This window comes from Capra hircus, chromosome 15 (genome assembly GCF_001704415.2).
Source record: "Capra hircus breed San Clemente chromosome 15, ASM170441v1, whole genome shotgun sequence".
NCBI classification, from domain to species: Eukaryota; Metazoa; Chordata; class Mammalia; order Artiodactyla; family Bovidae; genus Capra; species Capra hircus.
The window spans coordinates 26,429,386-26,446,398 of record NC_030822.1 but is presented as its reverse complement, the minus strand read 5'-3'; the positions used below and the strand labels follow the sequence as shown (position 1 = coordinate 26,446,398).

At 53.9% G+C, this 17,013-nt stretch overlaps 1 protein-coding gene across 1 annotated transcript in view; it reads left to right on the top strand.

Moving 5' to 3' along the window:
* The window catches only part of CAPN5 (calpain 5), a 56,525-nt gene that overhangs the window by 31,674 nt on the left and 7,838 nt on the right, over positions 1-17,013 (top strand). The window contains exons 4-8 of the mRNA XM_018059308.1: positions 10,114-10,322; positions 13,406-13,598; positions 14,408-14,601; positions 15,271-15,348; positions 16,775-16,970. Of these exons, the coding sequence (XP_017914797.1) occupies positions 10,114-10,322; positions 13,406-13,598; positions 14,408-14,601; positions 15,271-15,348; positions 16,775-16,970 (870 nt within the window). The remainder of the gene's footprint in view (positions 1-10,113; positions 10,323-13,405; positions 13,599-14,407; positions 14,602-15,270; positions 15,349-16,774; positions 16,971-17,013) is intronic.

Sequence of the window (17,013 nt, the reverse complement as noted above, 5' to 3'; positions counted from 1 at the left end):
ACCAGCCATCCGGCTTCCTCCAGAGACAGGGAGGCAGAGACGACAGAGCAGCCTCCTTGGAGAGTCTGGCAAACAGGCATTTGCTGCCCTCCTGGCCACAAGGCCTGTCCCTGGAGTCCGTGTCCGGAGGTGAACACCCAGCCCGAGAGCCCAGGAAGGTGCTTCTCTGAGTACCTTGTGTGGTCCCACGACACCTTACCCTTAACACATTCGGCCAGGGTGCTGTGGGAGCTGATTTGGGCATGGGGAGTGACTGGCATGCTGGGGGCTGTGCAGACCAACTCTCGTTCTTCTGAGAATGACTTCAGGAGGGGAGAAGTGAAGGGGAAGTCTGTCTATCCATACGTATACATGTATATCAAGAGGGATCATGCTACGCTCATTTGGATGTATTCTGTACCTGCCCTGTGAACAAGTGTGACTTTAGATGACCTATCATATAATCACCCAGCTGGTTGCCTGGTGGCCTTTAGCAGGAGCTTGATCAGGGTGACACTGGGGATGAGGTGCTTCTGAGCTGGGAGACTTGGAGGTTCATGCAGTGAAGTGGGGAGCGGTATAGTAAGCAGATATCCCTCTGCTTGGGGAGGCGGGGAAGCTGGATAGAGGAGACCCAGAGTCCTAGAGCTGGAGGCAGTAGCATCTCTGGGGCCTGCTGGGATGTCAGGCTCTTCCTGGGTGACTGTTGGGAGATGGTGAGTGTGTCGTCCCGGAGCGGCATCTTTGGTGGAGTCGAAGGGTGGGGATGGACATGGCCTGGGAGAGCAGTTGTGACAGCTGATGGTCAGAAATGGGCTGGGGTTGGCAGTGTGGTATGACGGTGAAACACTGGCCTCAGAGGTTGCTGGGGGCAACCCACTCACCAGAGAGGGAAACTGAGGCACAGTTGCCAGCAGATTCAGTTCCAGCCCTCAAACCTCACTCCCCTTCACACTGCACAGGCCCAGAGTTCTGGCATCAGCCAGGGGCGCCTCAGAAAGTGCCTCCAGGCCGGCCGCCCACCCCCCCACCCCCGCTTCTTTTTTTGTCAGGGATGTGCCTGTGACAGTTTGCTTGAGAAGCAGAGCTGTCGAGGGGTTGGAGGGCCCTAGGAACAGAGGCAGCGAGAGATGGAGGGTGAGAGCCAACCCTAGTGATCGGCGCTGCTGGGAGGGCAGGCCCCTCCTTCAGAGGCAGGCAGATGGAAGCAGCTGGAGTAGGACTCTTCATCGGGAGGTTTGACTGTGATGTGAGCAATGGTCCAACCGAACTCAAAGCTCAGGGGTCTATTCCGGGACATGCTAGAATTCCTGCTTGCTCTCTGCTGACTCCGAGACAGCCTGGAGGCCAGACCCCGGCAGATGGCCCAGCCCTTCTGTCTTTGTTTGACCTCTCCCTGCAGCTCTGGGGACCCTCTTGGTGCAGCCTGCTTGTACTCCCACCTGCTACCACGTCTGCCCCGTTCAGGCATGAGTGCCTCTGCCGTGGCCACTGTGCGTCCCCAGTAAAGCCTGTGTGCCCCGCCTCGTAGTGAGCATTCTCTTGTCAGGAGCCACCCCCTCCCTGGGCCCTCTCCACCCCTGCCCTCTCCTCCTGCCACTGCTTTCAGGGATGAGTCCCCGAGCAGGCAGGTGACCGGCCCAAGATCACATGTCAGGATGGAGTTTGAAACAGGTGCCCTGACACCCAGCCAGAAACCAACACCCCTGACAGTTTTTTCTCCAGTGGTTCCCAGACCAGCCTCCGGGTGAGGCCTCAGGGAGGCAGAGGGCGCTGAGAGGGGATGGGGGGAACTCACCAAGTCAGGCTCCACCTTGAGTCTCCCTCCCTTGATGGGTGGCTGGGTCGGGGGCAGACGGGACAGGAGAGTGGCTCAGGGGTAGGTAGGGTCAGGCCTGTGCCCAGGTTTCATCTGGCCTCGGTCACTAATTTGCTGCCTCTCTGCCAGCCTCAGACTTGCTAAAGGGAACAGCCTGCTTCTGTGAAGCCCTTGTATTCCTGCCCTGCTGACCGGATAAGGGCACCTGGTTTCAAACTCCATGGTACCTTCCATGTCACCGTGTCGCCTTAGTGCCCCAACTGAGCCCGAGCCTCACTCTGAGTGTTGGGACGGTGACAACAGAAGCCCAGGGTGGAAGCTGCCTGCCCAAAGTCACAGCGGACGTGGGGGCCGGGGAGGGTGTATATGCGAACCAAGCTCTGGATCTGTGGACCTTTGACCCCATGACCCTGGCCCCCTGGAATGGGCAGGGGCAATGCCCCCATCTCACTGGAGGGCTCAGACCCCAGGCGAGGCTGGTTTCTCCCCAGAGACAAGGTCAGGCCTCGCTTCAGAGGCCACTCTTCGGGTTTTGCTTCAGAACAACCCCCAGTCAGGTCTCGCAGCCCCGTCTTCCTCCACCCCAGAGCCCTGCCCAGAGCAGCCGCTGCTGCCCTGATTCTCTTCCCCGAGCCCAACGTCCAGCCACAGCCTCCATCCACTCCTGAAGATGCTTCTGGGAGGTGTGTGTGTGGGGGGAACCGAGAGAGGAAACCAACCATCCCGCTTGCCAAGGGCAGCAGTAAAGGCCGGGGTCTGTTCCTGAGGCTGGGCTGGGAGGAGGGCAGGGACTGTGAAGTGAGGACGCGCTTTCCGTGGGACCCGTGAGAAAGCCCCAGCAGACCTGCCCTTTCCTGAGCTCGTGGCTCCCGCTGAGCCAGGGTGAGGTGCTGTGAGAAGCTCTGCCTGGCCCTGCCACCAGCCACCACCTCTGCGACCCCAGGAGGCCTTTTTGAGTCTGTTTTCTCATCTGCCGTTCTGTGGGAGCTTATAATGGTACCTTCCGTGTAGGGTCATTGTGAAGAAGAAATGAGTTAGTGAAGTGCTGAGCTTCCTGAGTGGCCCACGGGCTTCCTCTCTGGGTCTGCTCGTTGTAAATACTTTCTCAGTTACTGTAGACACGGGGTCCTCACTTTTCACAGTGATTCTGAGAGGAGAGTGAGAGGAACGTTTAGGAGGAAGAGCGCACTGCAGAGAGGTGACGTGCGTTGCCTGAGGCAGCACAGCAGCCGGCGCTTCTGGCCGCAGCACAGAGAGGTGGCGGCTCGGGCAGGGTCCAGGCCTGCTCTGGTTGGGCAGAGTGGTCTTGGTGGAGGGGAGTCTCTTCACGTCACCGGGCTCGGAAGGCCCCAGTGGAGGGGACCTCCCACCCTCACAGTCTAGCCTGGGAGCCCTGCGGGAGGGGGCTGCCCCCGGCTCTCTCTGAGTATCTGGCTGGGCCCACTCTTGTGAACAGGGATCCCTAGCGCCCCCTGCTGTTGTGTCAGTGCCCTGCTGTCTGGGTGCTGAGCCACAGGGCTCTCCTCCCAAGGGGCTAGGGGTGGGGGTTACCCATCTTCCTGGCCTCTTCTTGTCATGGCATCTGAAACTCAGGAGTTTGAGACTCTTGAAATCAGGAGCTGAGACTTGAGAAACTTCAGATGCTCAGAAGAACCAGGGACTCTTCCGTCTTGAAGAGTCGAAGAGGCCTGTGGCTCACCTCACCCAAGTTGGGTAATGAATGCAGGAAAGAAACCCCACTGCAGTCCTGTGACCCGCAGCCCCACCGTGGCTGGGGTCTCAGGCAGAAATCTGTGGGATGTCCCCTCTCTGCCACATGAGCAGACGCACACACACATGCACACACACTTGCACAGAAGCACACTGATGCACATACTGACTTTCACATCACATACATGCTTCTGTGTACACATACATGGGCATTCACTCACTGGCCCAGAGTCCAGCAGGATTTGAACCCAGCCACTTGGGTCTGGGTGGGAGTCCCTCAGGAAAAGCCCCAGTAAGGAAAGGGGTAGGAGCCCAGGTGCCAGGGCACCAAGGGGCACTGGGGCACACCCATCAGTGAAGCTTTGAAGTTTCTGGGTGATTCTGCAGTGGGTGGCTGAATGGGTGTGCATGCAGTCGCTCCAGTAGTTTCTGACTCTTTGCGATCCTATGGACTGTAGCCCTGCTAGGCTCCTCCATCCACGGGATTCTCCAGACAAAAATCCTGGAGTGGGCTGCCGTGCCCTCCTCCAGGGGATCTTTCCGACCCAGGGGTTGAACCCATGTCTCTTATGTCTCTTGGATTGGCAGGAGGATTATTTATCACTAGGGCCACCTATGTGTGAGGTTGCTTGCAATCCCACTGAGCTCTTGCCTCACTGCCTTGTCTGCCCAAGGAGATAGCTCAGCCCTGTCAGGCCTTGTTTTTCCCATCTGCCCAGTGGGCTGTTGTCAAGGTTTTCCTTTCTCCTCTTGGGAGGGAGATTGACCAGGTCACCCCAAGGTTGCACACATCATGTATGCCACACACCAGCAGGGATGACCTCTCATGTGTGCACAGCCCTCCACAGTTGACGCATCTTAGTGCTCACAAATAGTCTTGGAAGGAGGGTAGAAAGATGTGGACTCCTTGGGAGATACAGAGTTAGACAGAACTGAAAGAGTGTTCCAGGGAAGAGAAAGTCAGGGGCTTGTACAGGCAAAAGCCGTAAGATTGTTAAAGGAAGTATTTGTTCTCAAGGGCTAGACTGTCACGAGTTGTTTTAGGGTAAAGGATCCAGTAAGTATCTTGAGTTTCTGGAACACTGGGCAGACGTTCTGGATGGCTGCGTTAAAACAAGAAGTGGTCAAAGTTCAGATTCCATGCGGGCAGAGGTAGGCATAAGTCACACTTGCTCAGTGGCCTCCCAGCCCCATTTTAAAGAGCGTTCTTAGGAAAACCAACTCCATTTTCATTTTTCCTTCATACCACTAGCGTGTACAAACTCCCCAGCTGGCCAAGGCCTCTCTGCAGCCAGCACGTACGGATTTTTCCTCCTGGGAAGACAGCCAGCTGTGGAGTTGGGCCTAGCCACGTGGGAAGGAGCTTGGAGGAGGGGGGCTGCCTGAGGCTGCCCAAGGGGAAGGTGGGGTCAGTCAGGAGGCCCCTGCCTGCTGCTGGTCAGCTGCCCCCTGAGGGACGGGGTCTGGAGTGTGGCCAGTAGAGGGAGCCACCTGTTCCAAGCTGAGGTGTCCTAAATCTACACCCTGGAGTCTACATCCCAGGGTATAGATTCGTGTGGGGCCTGAGGGAGGCAGTGTTCAGGGGTGAAGCTGAGAGCTGCCTGCAGGGCTTTGAATGCTGGGCCAGGGACCTGGTGTCCATGGCGATGAGCTTTTCAGCTGTAGACACCCTAGAGCAGGGAGACAGCCTAGTGAGCCCTGTGTCCATTGCTCTGTCTCAGCAATTGCTAACTCATGGTTGATCTTTGTTTCCTCTGCAGCCCTCTCTCCCCTAGAGTATTAGTAGCTCAGTTGTGTCTGATTCTTTGTGACCCCATGGACTGTAGCCCGTCAGGCTCCTCTGACCATGGAATTCTCCAGGCAAGAATACTGGAGTGGGTTGCCATTCCCTTCTCCACGAAATCTTCCCAACCCAGATTAAACCCTGGTCTCTTGCATTACAGGCAGATTCTTTACTGTCTGAGCCACCACAACCCTCTCTCCTGAGGCAGCATATCATTTCCTCTGTAAATATTTTTGGATGCATCTCTGAAAGATAATGACTTGTTCGAAGCAAAGCAAAAACCCGTAATCATAATACTGTAACATAGCTGAAATAATTTTACAGTAATTCCTTACCACCATCAAATATCCAGCAAATATTCTGATTTCCAGTTTGTGTCATAAATGGTTGCATGGATGTTTTACAGTTTGAATCAAATCCAAATAAAGGTCCATTACTTCAGTCTGGTGGTTCTCCTTCATCTTTTCATGTTTTTTTTCTTTGCAATTTATTTGCTAAAGAAATCTCACTTATCCTGTGGGGCTTCGAACCATCTAGATTTTGCAGGCTTTGTTTTCAGGGTGTTGACTAATGTTTGTGCTCTGCATTTCCTGTGAGGTGGGACTTACCTCTGGGGGCATGATAAGGTTCAGGCACAAGGTTTTTGGCACAACTGCTTCATGAGTGAAGTTCTCTCAGTAGGTACATCTTCTCTGGTTGTCTCTTCTGTGACATGGAAACCATCCACATTCCTAAGTGGAGGTTAGAAGCCATGATTGCCTAAATCCATCATTTGTCAGTGGTTGCAAGAGAGTAGGAGAGTGGTATTCTTAATTTCTTCCTCTTTTCTTAGCTGGGATTCATCACCAGATAAAGGCCTCCCTCCGGTACTCTTGCCTGGAAAATCCCATGGACGGAGGAGCCTGGTAGGCTGCAGTCCATGGGGTCGCTAGGAGTCCGACACGATGGAGCGACTTCACTTTCACTTTTCACTTTCATGCATTGGAGAAGGAAATGGCAACCCACTCCGGTGTCCTTGCCTGGAGAATCCCAGGGACGGGGGAGCCTGGTGGGCTGCCATCTATGGGGTCACACAGAGTCGGACACGACTGAAGCGACTTAGCAAAGGCCTCCCTTCATCTTTATAACACTGTTGGTTAATAGTGGTTACTTTATAACACTGTTTGTATAGAAAAGTCGGGATTTTGTTTTCCCCTTCACTTTCCAGTTTCAAAAAGATCAGTAGATTCCTTGCCACCCTCCACTAGTGACTAATTATTTGTTTGTGTTAGTATCATCATGATCTCATGAATTTGAACATATTGGATGTGTTTTCACTCATCACAGTCATTGTCCTTATGGCTGCTCAGCTTGGCGCATCTATGGCTAGTGGGAGCTTCTTCAGATTGGTCCTGAATATTTTGATTGCCTCCTTGATTTTTTGCATGACCGGATGTGATCTAGAGCAGCAGTCCCCAATCTTTTCGGCACCAGGATCTGTTTCATGGAAGACAATTGTTCCTTGGATGGGGTGGAGGGGAGATGATTACAGGGTGATTCAGGTTCATTACAGCAGGTTCTCACTCCTGTGAGAATCTAATGCCGCCCCTGATCTGACAGGAGGCGGAGCTCAGGTGGTAATGCAAGCGGTGGATGCTGCCGCGCTTAATCACTGAGTCGTGTCTGACTTTGCGACCCCATGGACTGCAGCCCACCAGCCTGCTCTGTCCGTGGAAATTTTCTTCCAAGCAAGAATACTGGAGTAGGTTGCCATTTCATCCACCAGGGATCTTCCCCACTCAGGGATCGAACCCGCATCTCCTGCATTGCAGGTGGATTCTTTACTGCTGAGCCATCAGGGAGGCCTTCATGAGTGGCTTGTCAATACAGATGGACACGTCTCTCGCTGGCCTGCCACTCCTGATGTGTGGCCCGGTTCTCAATAGGCCGTGGCACTGGTCCATGGTCAGGGAGTCAGGAACCCCTGGTCTAGTGGGTGTTTGGTTTGTGTGCCCGTGGCAGCTCACCTTCCTCTCACTCGGTACCCTGGCTGGTAGAGGGAGGGGCTGAAGGGTGAGAAGACTGGCCTGGGGGTCAAGGGCTGTGATGTGGGGAGGAAATTGAAGCCCACCGGGATCCCTGACATCACAGGCCCTGGAGCCTCATTAGCTGCCTCTTGAGTCACAGAGAGTTCAGAGTCAAGCCCTGGGTTTGCCTAATGATCCTCTTGTGGCCCCAGTGGTACCTCTCAGCTCCTGTGAGAGCTCCTCTTCCTACCTCCCCCAACCCCATCCCATGCAGTCCAGAGCTTTCAGAGTGGGGGGGAGTGGAGGAGGGTGCAGTGGCCAGGCCAGTGTTCCCAGCTTATGGCTCCCCATTGCTCTGGGCCCCTGCATGGACCCATTTATGGTACACTTTTCTGTCCTGAAATCAAGTGTGGGGAAGCGTGCCAGGGATCAGGACAGAGGCCAGCCTGGGAGTTTTCATTGAGAAGGAACGCAGAAGTGACTGCAAAGGGACCAGCTCATCTTGAGTCCCTGCTGGGTCCTAGACGCTGTGTCAGGCTCCAGAGCCCTGAGTGTGAATCCTGCCTGTGTCTGTGGGTGGCCTCTGCCTGCGACTTCCTGCCCCCCCTCGGAAGACAGCCCCAGTGTTCTGGGCACTGTGGCCCTTGGCAGGGCTCCATTGGTGCCTGGGACACCTCTCACTGTGCTTAGCATTTTCATTTTCTTGGTCTCGAGTGTCCCACTAGGGAGTGTTTCTCTTTGCCAGCATCCCTGTTGATGGTAAGAGGCGTGTAAACAAAAGCATCCTTAACGAGGGTGGCGGTTGGGAATAGATTTTGGACTCCATCTCTGTGTTCAGGCTGGTCTGTGTCTTGGGGTTTACAGCCTCCTGACACATCTCGAGTTTCTCAGCCCCGATGCCTGCGTTCCCGACCCCATACCCGGGAGTGATTTTCTTCTAGAAGGAACTTCTTATTGTCTTGATGGGGTTTGGCTCTTCTGTGTCCTGTGTCCAGAAGGGCCAGCAGATTCCCTTGACTCAGCAGGGTGAAGTTTTTCCCTGCCTTCCACTTCCTGCTGCCCCAGGTTGCCTCTGTTTGTCTGCGACTGCTTAGGAGGAGTCAGCTCTCAGGACAGCTGCTCAGAAGCTGCTGCTGGTCCTCCAGGATCGGCCCCACCTCTGTCTTTTCTCCATGGCCCACCACATACTCCGTGTCAGCCTCAGCACTTGCCTGCATGCCTGCCTTTCCTTCCAGACTGGGAGCCTGCCAAGGGCAGGGACCATATCTGAATCACCTGGGTCCTTGGTGCCAGCATGCCTCTGGGTGCAGAGTGGTGCACGCTGAGACAGAACTCAGTATTTGGAAACAGACAGACCTGGGTTGAATCCTGGCTTCAAACCCAGGTCTGCCTGCCTCCAAGGAATGTGTGTATTTTCTAATTATGTGGCCCCAGACAAGTTGCTTCGCCTCTCTGAGCCTTGATTTTCTCATCTGTAAAGTAAGGATGGTTATAATAGTAATCTGTTCATGGGGGTGGTTGTGTGAATTAAACTGAGATACTCCATGGTGGTCAGAGACTTGGTAAACTCCATGGATTATTTATGGAGTTCTAAGATGCTACATAAATAATATTATTAAGAGTCCCAGTGAATGCCTTTGGACTTAGACATTCAGTTACCGCGTTTATTGGGCTTCCCTTGTGGCTCACCTGGTAAAGAATCTGCCTGCAATGCACAAGACCTGGGTTCGGTCCCTGAGTTGGGAAGATCCCCTGGAGAAGGGAAAGGCTACCCACTCCAGTATTCTGGCCTGGGGAATTCCATGGACTGTATAGTCCATGCGGTCACAAACAGTCGGACACAACTGAGCGACTTTCACTTCACCACGTTTATTAAGGACCCTCTCAGGGCCAGGTGCTGGGTGGATAGCAGTGACCACGATTGACGTGTCTCTGCCTGACTGACTAAGATAGGTGACATTCCAGTGACACTATCAGCGCTGAACACAACAACACACACTTGTGTAATTATAACTGGGGAAAGTGTCTCAGAGGAGAAGTGCCAGGGGCCATGAGATGGATAGACAGGTGTGCTGGCCTAGTCTGAAGAGTCAAGGAGGGCTTTCTGGAGGAGGAGGGTAGGCCCTAAAGGACCAGTGAGAGTCAGCTGGAGGAAGAGCAGGTACAGAGTTTCTAAGCAAAGCCTGGAGCAGGGCACAGCAGGTGGGGACTGGGGTGGATGAGGGCAGAGAAATGAGCCTGGGGAGGTGGGGTAGGGACAGAGCACATGAAGGGTTTGGACCTTATTTTCCAGGGAAGTGACCTGATCAGACAGCTCTCTCTGCTGCTGTGCGGTGCAGGGGTGGGTGTGGCTACTGATGCTGTTACCCTGCCCTAGGGTGAGGATATGGAGGACTGGGCCAGGGCGGTGCCGAGGAATGGAGAGGAGGAGACGGATTTTCAAAGAATGTGGGTGCTCAGATTGGATGGAGAAAGGGAAAGAGGGGAGGCCGGTGTGACTGCCGGCTTCTGGCTCGGGCAGGATGCAAGGAGGGAGTTTCTGGCGGTACCACTGACCGGGCAGGACTGAGATGAATGTGCTATATTTCTGAGGGGAGGATGCAGATGGGCGGGAGGGGGAAGCTCATAGAATCTTACGGAGCCTCCAGCCCCTACAAGCGTGGGGACACAGAGGCCCGGAGATAAGAAGGACTCGGCATTGGTTCATGGCAGCCATGGGGAGTGAACCCAGTATTCCTTTCCATTTAGTTCCCACTTCCTCAGAAAGCTGGCTCTGACCCTCACTGTGTCCCCATCATGCCTCTCTCCCGATCCAGGTCATCCCAGACTGGAAGGAGCAGGAGTGGGACCCCGAGAAGCCCAATGCCTACGCGGGCATCTTCCACTTCCACTTTTGGCGCTTCGGGGAGTGGGTGGATGTGGTCATCGATGACCGGCTGCCCACGGTCAACAACCAGCTCATCTACTGCCACTCCAGCTCCCGCAACGAGTTCTGGTGTGCCCTGGTGGAGAAGGCCTATGCCAAGTAGGTGCCAGTGGGGGTGGGTGGGCGGCCAGGCTGGGGTGGCGCTGTTCTTGGGCTCTGGGGGTCTTCATCTCGCTGCAGCCACACACACACACAGGTGAGGGGCAGGTGCAGACACAGCAAGTTCAGAGCCCAGTACCCAGAGCACAGCCAGCTGAACCTTCGCCAGGTGCGGTGGAGGCCCGGGCTGAAGGGCCCCTGGGCACCTCGTGTGAGGTCCTCATATAGTTACTTGCTTCTACCTGGGAAGACGGAGGCCCAGGCAGGTGTCCTGCAGGTAGCGGGGTGGGGGGCAGAGCCAGCAGCTCCATTTCGGTTGACGGTTCGTTTCCAAAGATCCGAGTTGCCAAGCCCTCCTTGGAGGCCTTGTTGGGGCTGTGCTGTCTCCAAGCCAGGCTGGTCGAGGAGGTTGGGCCAAACCCCTGCTCCCTGGGCCTCCCCTTCCTCCACCCATCGGTCTGTCTACCAGACTGTCCAGCCATTCGAGCTTTGCTGAACCCTCCTTCTGCTCTGTCCCAGGCCCTGTGTTGCCAGCATGGGCTTGAGCAAAGGTTTGCTGAGCTGTGGAAGGCTTTGGGGCGGAGTGACCTGCCCAGGCCCTGCAGGACAGGTGCAGGCCTGGGGCAGGATGGGCAGCAGAGTCAGAGACCAGTTGCTGGCTCTGGAACCAGGAGCCTCTCCCTGGTTCCTCCTTCCAGATGCATTTGTCCCTCTCCTGGGACACACACAGTGTGTGTGTAAATGTAAAGGGAAAAAACAAAAACTCCATCATCAAAAACAAACCCATTAAGGAAGCTTCCATTTTTAGTCTTAAGAAAGCAAACCCGCCCCCTGGTGGTCACCAGGTTCCTAGGTGCAAGCTCCTTTCCTCCCATTCTGGGAGACCCACTCAGTGACTTGGTAGGCTTGCTCTTTTTTTTTTTTTTAATAAGTTTTATTATTTTTAAAAAAGATTTTATTATTTAAATAAATTTTCCCCAATAGAATATTTATCATTTTGACCGTGTATAAATGTACAGTTCAGTGGCATCAGTTAGTCACAATGCTTTGTACCCATCATCACTGTCTGTAGCCAGTATAGACGGTGATGGTTTTTCATCATCCTCAACATAAACTCTGTACCCACTACACAATAACTCCCTTTTTATCCCTTCTCCCAACCTTGGGAACCTCCATTCTGCTTTTTTTCTCAATGAATTTTCCTATTCCAGGTAGCTCATATAAGTGGAGTACTTGTCCTCCTGTGTCTGCCTTATTTCAATTAGCATGTTTTCTGGGTCCATCTCTGTTGTAGCGTGTATCTAAACTCTGCTCCTCTCTATGGCTGAGCAGTATTCTGTCATATGTGTGTGCTACGTTTTGTTTATCTGTTTGTCTGTTGATAGACACTTGAGTTGTCTCCACATGCTTAGTATTATGAATAGTGTTGCTGTGAACACTGGTGTGCAAATATCTGTTCGAGTGTTTGCTTTCAGGTCTATGTAATGTGTATTGGGTTGGCCAAAAAGCTCATTTGGGTTTTTTCAGTAAGATGTTATAGAAAAACCTGAATGATCTTTTCGGCCAATCCAGTATCTAGACGTGAATTCCTGAGTCATATTGTAGTTCTGTGTTTACATTAAAAAAAAAAATTTGCAGAGTATTTTTATTTATTCATTAATTTTGGTTGTGCCATGCAGCATGCAGGCTCTTAGTTCCCTGACCAGGGGTTGAACCCATGCCCCCCGCATTGGGAGCTGGAGTCTTACCCACTGGACCACCAGGAAAGTCCCTGTGTTTACACTTTTAAGTAACCGCCAACTTGTTTTCCACAGAGGGCTGTACAATTTATGCTTGCTTGTTTTCTTTTTAAAGTTTGTTTACTTTTTAAATTATAAAATGAATATGTATCTGTTACAGCAAATCCAGAAAATACAGAAAGCCATGCAGAGGATAATAAAGCTCTCCCATATTCGTACATGGTCTCCTAGGTCGCTGCTCTCCCCTTCCCAGTTCTGGGCTATCTGGATTAATAAATGAGGCAGCTCCTCTGCTCTGGACAGCATGACATCATCCCCTCAAGGCCCGCCCCCTCTGCATGTCTCCGTTTCCTCCCTTCCCTCTCCCCACACCCTCCTCCACCACTGGCAGCTCTTCTAAAATCTTTGATGCCTCTTTGGTTTGTTGGTTACTTTGCAAAACCTCTGCTGGTGTTCTGTGGGTATATGAAAGGACGTTTTGCCATATAGCCCATTTTGCTTCTCACATTCACAGTCAGTATTCTGCCTTTAAGACCTTGACCCTAAGGGAGCCACAGGTGTGTCTCTAGCATCTGACATGTTGCCCATGTGGTATTGTGCTCAGTTGCTCAGTCGTGTCCAGCTCTTTGCAACCCCAGGGACAGTAGCTCGCCAGGCTCCTCTGTCCATTCTCCAGGCAAAGATATCGGAGTGGGTTGCCATTTCCTACTCTAGGAGATCTTCTTGACTCCGGGGATAGAACTTGCGTCTCATATATTGGCAGACAGATTCTTTCCACTGTGCCACCTGGAGTAGATGCTTAATCTTTTTGAAGTGAATTATTGTATATGTTTTAGACATAATTGGAATATGACTGTATTGTTTTTTCAAATGTTACAAGAAAGCACTAGCATTTTCCCTGCAGTAAGAATTCCTTTAGCATTTTGCTCAATGGCTGCTTAATGTTCCAGAGTTGAGATGCAGGATTAGCTTTTAAAATCAATTCCCTGTTGTTAGACATTTAGATGATTTCCAGTTTTACATTGTTATTAATAATGTTAGTCATCCAGAAATGATATGTCAAAAGACATATGAACTTTTAACAATTTTGAAAAGAATTGCTGGATTTCTAGACAGCCTGTTTTTGAAGATGAGGCTGTGAAGGCAAAGGGGAATTTGAGTGACGAAATGGTATGGTTCATGGGATGGATGTTGGCCTCAGAGCTGGAGACCTGAGTTTTGGTATTGGCTCTGTTGTGACCTGCTGTGTGACCTTAGTGGTTCTCTTGACCTCTCTGAGTCTCAGAAATCTCCCCTATAAGGCTGGGGAATGTGAGCTAGGAGTTCTTTCCACATTTCTTCCAGGCTGGCAGGCTGTTACCAGGCCCTGGATGGAGGCAACACGGCGGATGCGTTGGTGGACTTCACAGGTGGGGTTTCTGAGCCCATTGACTTGACTGAGGGTGACTTTGCCAATGACGAGGCCAAGAGGAACCAGCTCTTTGAGCGTGTGCTGAAAGTGCACAGCCGGGGAGGCCTCATCAGTGCCTCCATCAAGGTGAGCACACAGAAACAAGCCCCAGAGGATACCCCCACAACCCTTCATCGACCTGATTGGGGTGGGGGATGACTATGGCTTCCCAGGCAGAACCCCTACCCAGGCTGGCTTATAAATCAGACCCTCAGCCTCACGGGAGGAGGGGAGCAGTTAGAGGGTGCAGCCCCTCCCCAGGGCTGGACAGCACAAGCTTCAGGCCCCCCCTGCCCTAAGGCCTTGTCCACACTGTTCAACCAGCACCCCCATTCTGGCCCTCTCGTATTGGAGAGATGGGTGTCTATACATTCGAGGGTCCCTCAGCCAAGCTTTGAAACAATCAAGCCATGAGGCGGCTGGAAGAGGGGAGGGAGCCCTTTCCGCCTGCTGGCACAGGCCCGGGAGCTGCGAGAGGATTGTCTTATTTCACTGACTGCTCGTATTTTGGGTGGAAAAGCGGGGACTCAAGCAGAATTTGAACCCATGTTTGGCTGACCAAGTGGTGTATTGATAAAATGACTATCTGGAAAATTAAAAAGCCCTGATTGGCTGACTTCTGTGGTGTAAATACTCCCACCATGGTTGATGTTGAGCTAATGTTTTAACAGCCAGGTTGCAGAATTGCATCAGTGCTAGTGGACTCCAGCACAGCTGTGGGCAGACCCCACTGCAGGCCCCAGGCTTTGTAAAGGGCTGTGAATGCCAGGTCAGTCCCTAACCGCAGAGGAAGGTCGTCGGCGCTGCCATTCCCACCCCGTCCTGTAGGGGGCGGCGTGCCCCCTGCTCCCGCTGGAGCCCGACAGGCCCCGCCTCTGAGCTGCTGTGTCCCACAGGCAGTGACAGCGGCAGACATGGAGGCCCGGCTGGCGTGTGGCCTGGTGAAGGGCCACGCGTACGCCATCACGGATGTGCGCAAGGTGCGCCTGGGCCATGGCCTGCTGGCCTTCTTCAAGTCGGAGAAGCTGGACATGATCCGCCTGCGCAACCCCTGGGGCGAGCGGGAGTGGAATGGGCCCTGGAGTGACACGTGAGGCCCGGGGCGCGGAGTGGGTGGGGCGGTGGGAGGGGACGCACAGGGCAGGCCCCAGGTGGGTGGGCCGAGGGCTGGGGACTTGGGCAAGGCCAGGGTGGGCCTCCTGGAGGAGGTGGCACCGGGGCTGGGGCCTTGAAGGATTTGGGGGAAGATGACATTAGGAGAAGACTGTCTTTGGAGGGGGGCTGGGGGTGGATTCAGTGTGGGTGGAGGTCTGGAGGCGGGGAGGAGCTGATTCCTTAGGGGATGTAAAGACCCCTCTGGTGCAAGAGTGAGGAAAGCAGGAAGGGAGGCCACCAGGGGTGGGAATGGGAGTGACTGCCCTGTGCTTGGCTCATGGCCCTGGTGAGGCCAGGAGAGGAGTGGAGCCCAGACCCCCACTGAAGGAGCTCCCTTCATTGAGAGTCAGCTCCCCCTTCTCCCTGAGCCTGAAGCTTGGCTCCCAGACCCCCCAAGTCCTGGCAGCCCACAGTTACCTGCAAGAGTGGGCAGAGAAGGCTTCTTGGAGAGGGACTGGGCATGGCCCTGTGCCCCCGACCATCCACACTGATGGAGGCCTGTTGCTGAGCCATCCCTCATGCCTCCTGTCCCTTGCCAAGGTGGCTCTGCTGGGGTTCCTCCTCTGATCCTCTCCCCTCTTGCCTCCCTGTGCTCACATCCCAGCTCAGAGGAGTGGCAGAAGGTGAGCAAGAGTGAGCGGGAGAAGTTGGGTGTGACCGTGCAGGATGACGGCGAGTTCTGGTGAGTGTGCCCTTGCCCAGGGTAGGTGTCCAGGGTTGAGAGGGGACCCTCCTGTGTGCTAGGCAGGGAGCACTAGACAGGATGGCAGGAGTCAGGGCTCTAGCCAATGCCTCATGGTCAACTTGTCGTGTGACCTTGGACAAGTTACGGCATCTCTGTGGGCCTGTTTCTGCCTCTGCGAAGTGAATTGGGCAGAATGGACCATTTTGTCCTCATAGTTCCCCACTTCCCACCTCAGGGGACCCTGGGCTGCTCTGGTACCCAGGTGGAGCCCTCGGCAAGTAGACCAGGGTACTAGACCAGGTACTAGTGGGCAATTGACCAGAGGACGTAGGGCACCTGGCTGCCTGATGCCAAGAGCAGGTAGGAAGAGGAGAGGCCTCACAGAGGAGCTAAGACTCAGGGTGCAAAGGAGCCTTGTGGAGACCCAGCCCAGAGGCAACAGAGCATGCTTGGGTTTGGGGAGAGTGAGTTCAGGAAGGCAAGGCAGGTGGGCTGGGAAGATCGTAACAGCCTGGCTTAAAGAGCATATTCATGATTCCTGCATTCATTCACCGTTGCATTCATTCATTCTACGTCTAGCCCTGGCTGTATGCTAGGCTCAGTGTCTGTCTTCCGCAGGACACTTTATTTGGAGACTGAGCCACTTCCTGGAGGGGTACAGGGTACCCTGTGTGTGGGAGATGCTATGAGGGCTCCAGGCAGACCCAGAGGTAGATGGCACCTCTGGCACCCTAGTGAGGTCACCTCTCGCAGGTGTCAGGAGAGCTGCTGCAGGGGGCCCCCCTAGGTCCTCTGGTCTGGGCTCCTGTGGACAAGATCCACTTCGCCCAGTCTGGCTCTGGGGCCAGTTGAACTAAAAGAGCAGTAGAAAACCCTCATCGGGAATGGAAAGAATTTTTCATAAGGCCTTTCTTATATATCTTCACCCTTGATGCATATATGTGCATATTCTCATGTTTGTGCACACTTGAAGGGGGGTGGGCCCTTCCCCTCCTCCCACCCAGGCTCCTGGAGGGGTGGCAGCATCCTGGTCACTGCAGCTCACCTGGCAAGGGTTCATACCACTAGCTGTCGACTATAATGGATGGAAATATGCTTTAGAAACTGTAGAGGGCTGTACATATCAGTCATTCGTATTAGTAATGATTGTAACAGCCAGCCTTTGCCAACTCCTTTCTGCCAGAAGTTGTACTACATGTTTTTATTGCATCGCTTAGTTCCTGTGCAAACTCTGTGAAGTAGGCAGCTGCTGTTAGATTGATGCCCATTTTACAAAGCAGGAGACTGAGGCCACAGGAGATGTGAAGGGTCCCTGTGAAGCCATGACTGCGCTTGCTGTGTGGGCCATGGTCCAGAGGGTGTGGGGTGAGTGGGTAGCTGGCGGGGAGGGGGCCCGGCTGGCTCAGCCCCTTGCCACACCCAGGATGACTTTTGAGGACTTGTGCCGCTACTTCACCGATATCATCAAGTGCCGTCTGATCAACACATCTTACCTGAGCATCCACAAGACGTGGGAGGAGGCCCGGCTGCGTGGCGCCTGGACGCGGCACGAGGACCCACTGCAGAACCGAAGCGGGGGCTGCATCAACCACAAGGACACCTTCTTCCAGAACCCGCAGGTGGGCCTCCCTCGGGACCCCCACCCACCGCCCCTCGAGCAGC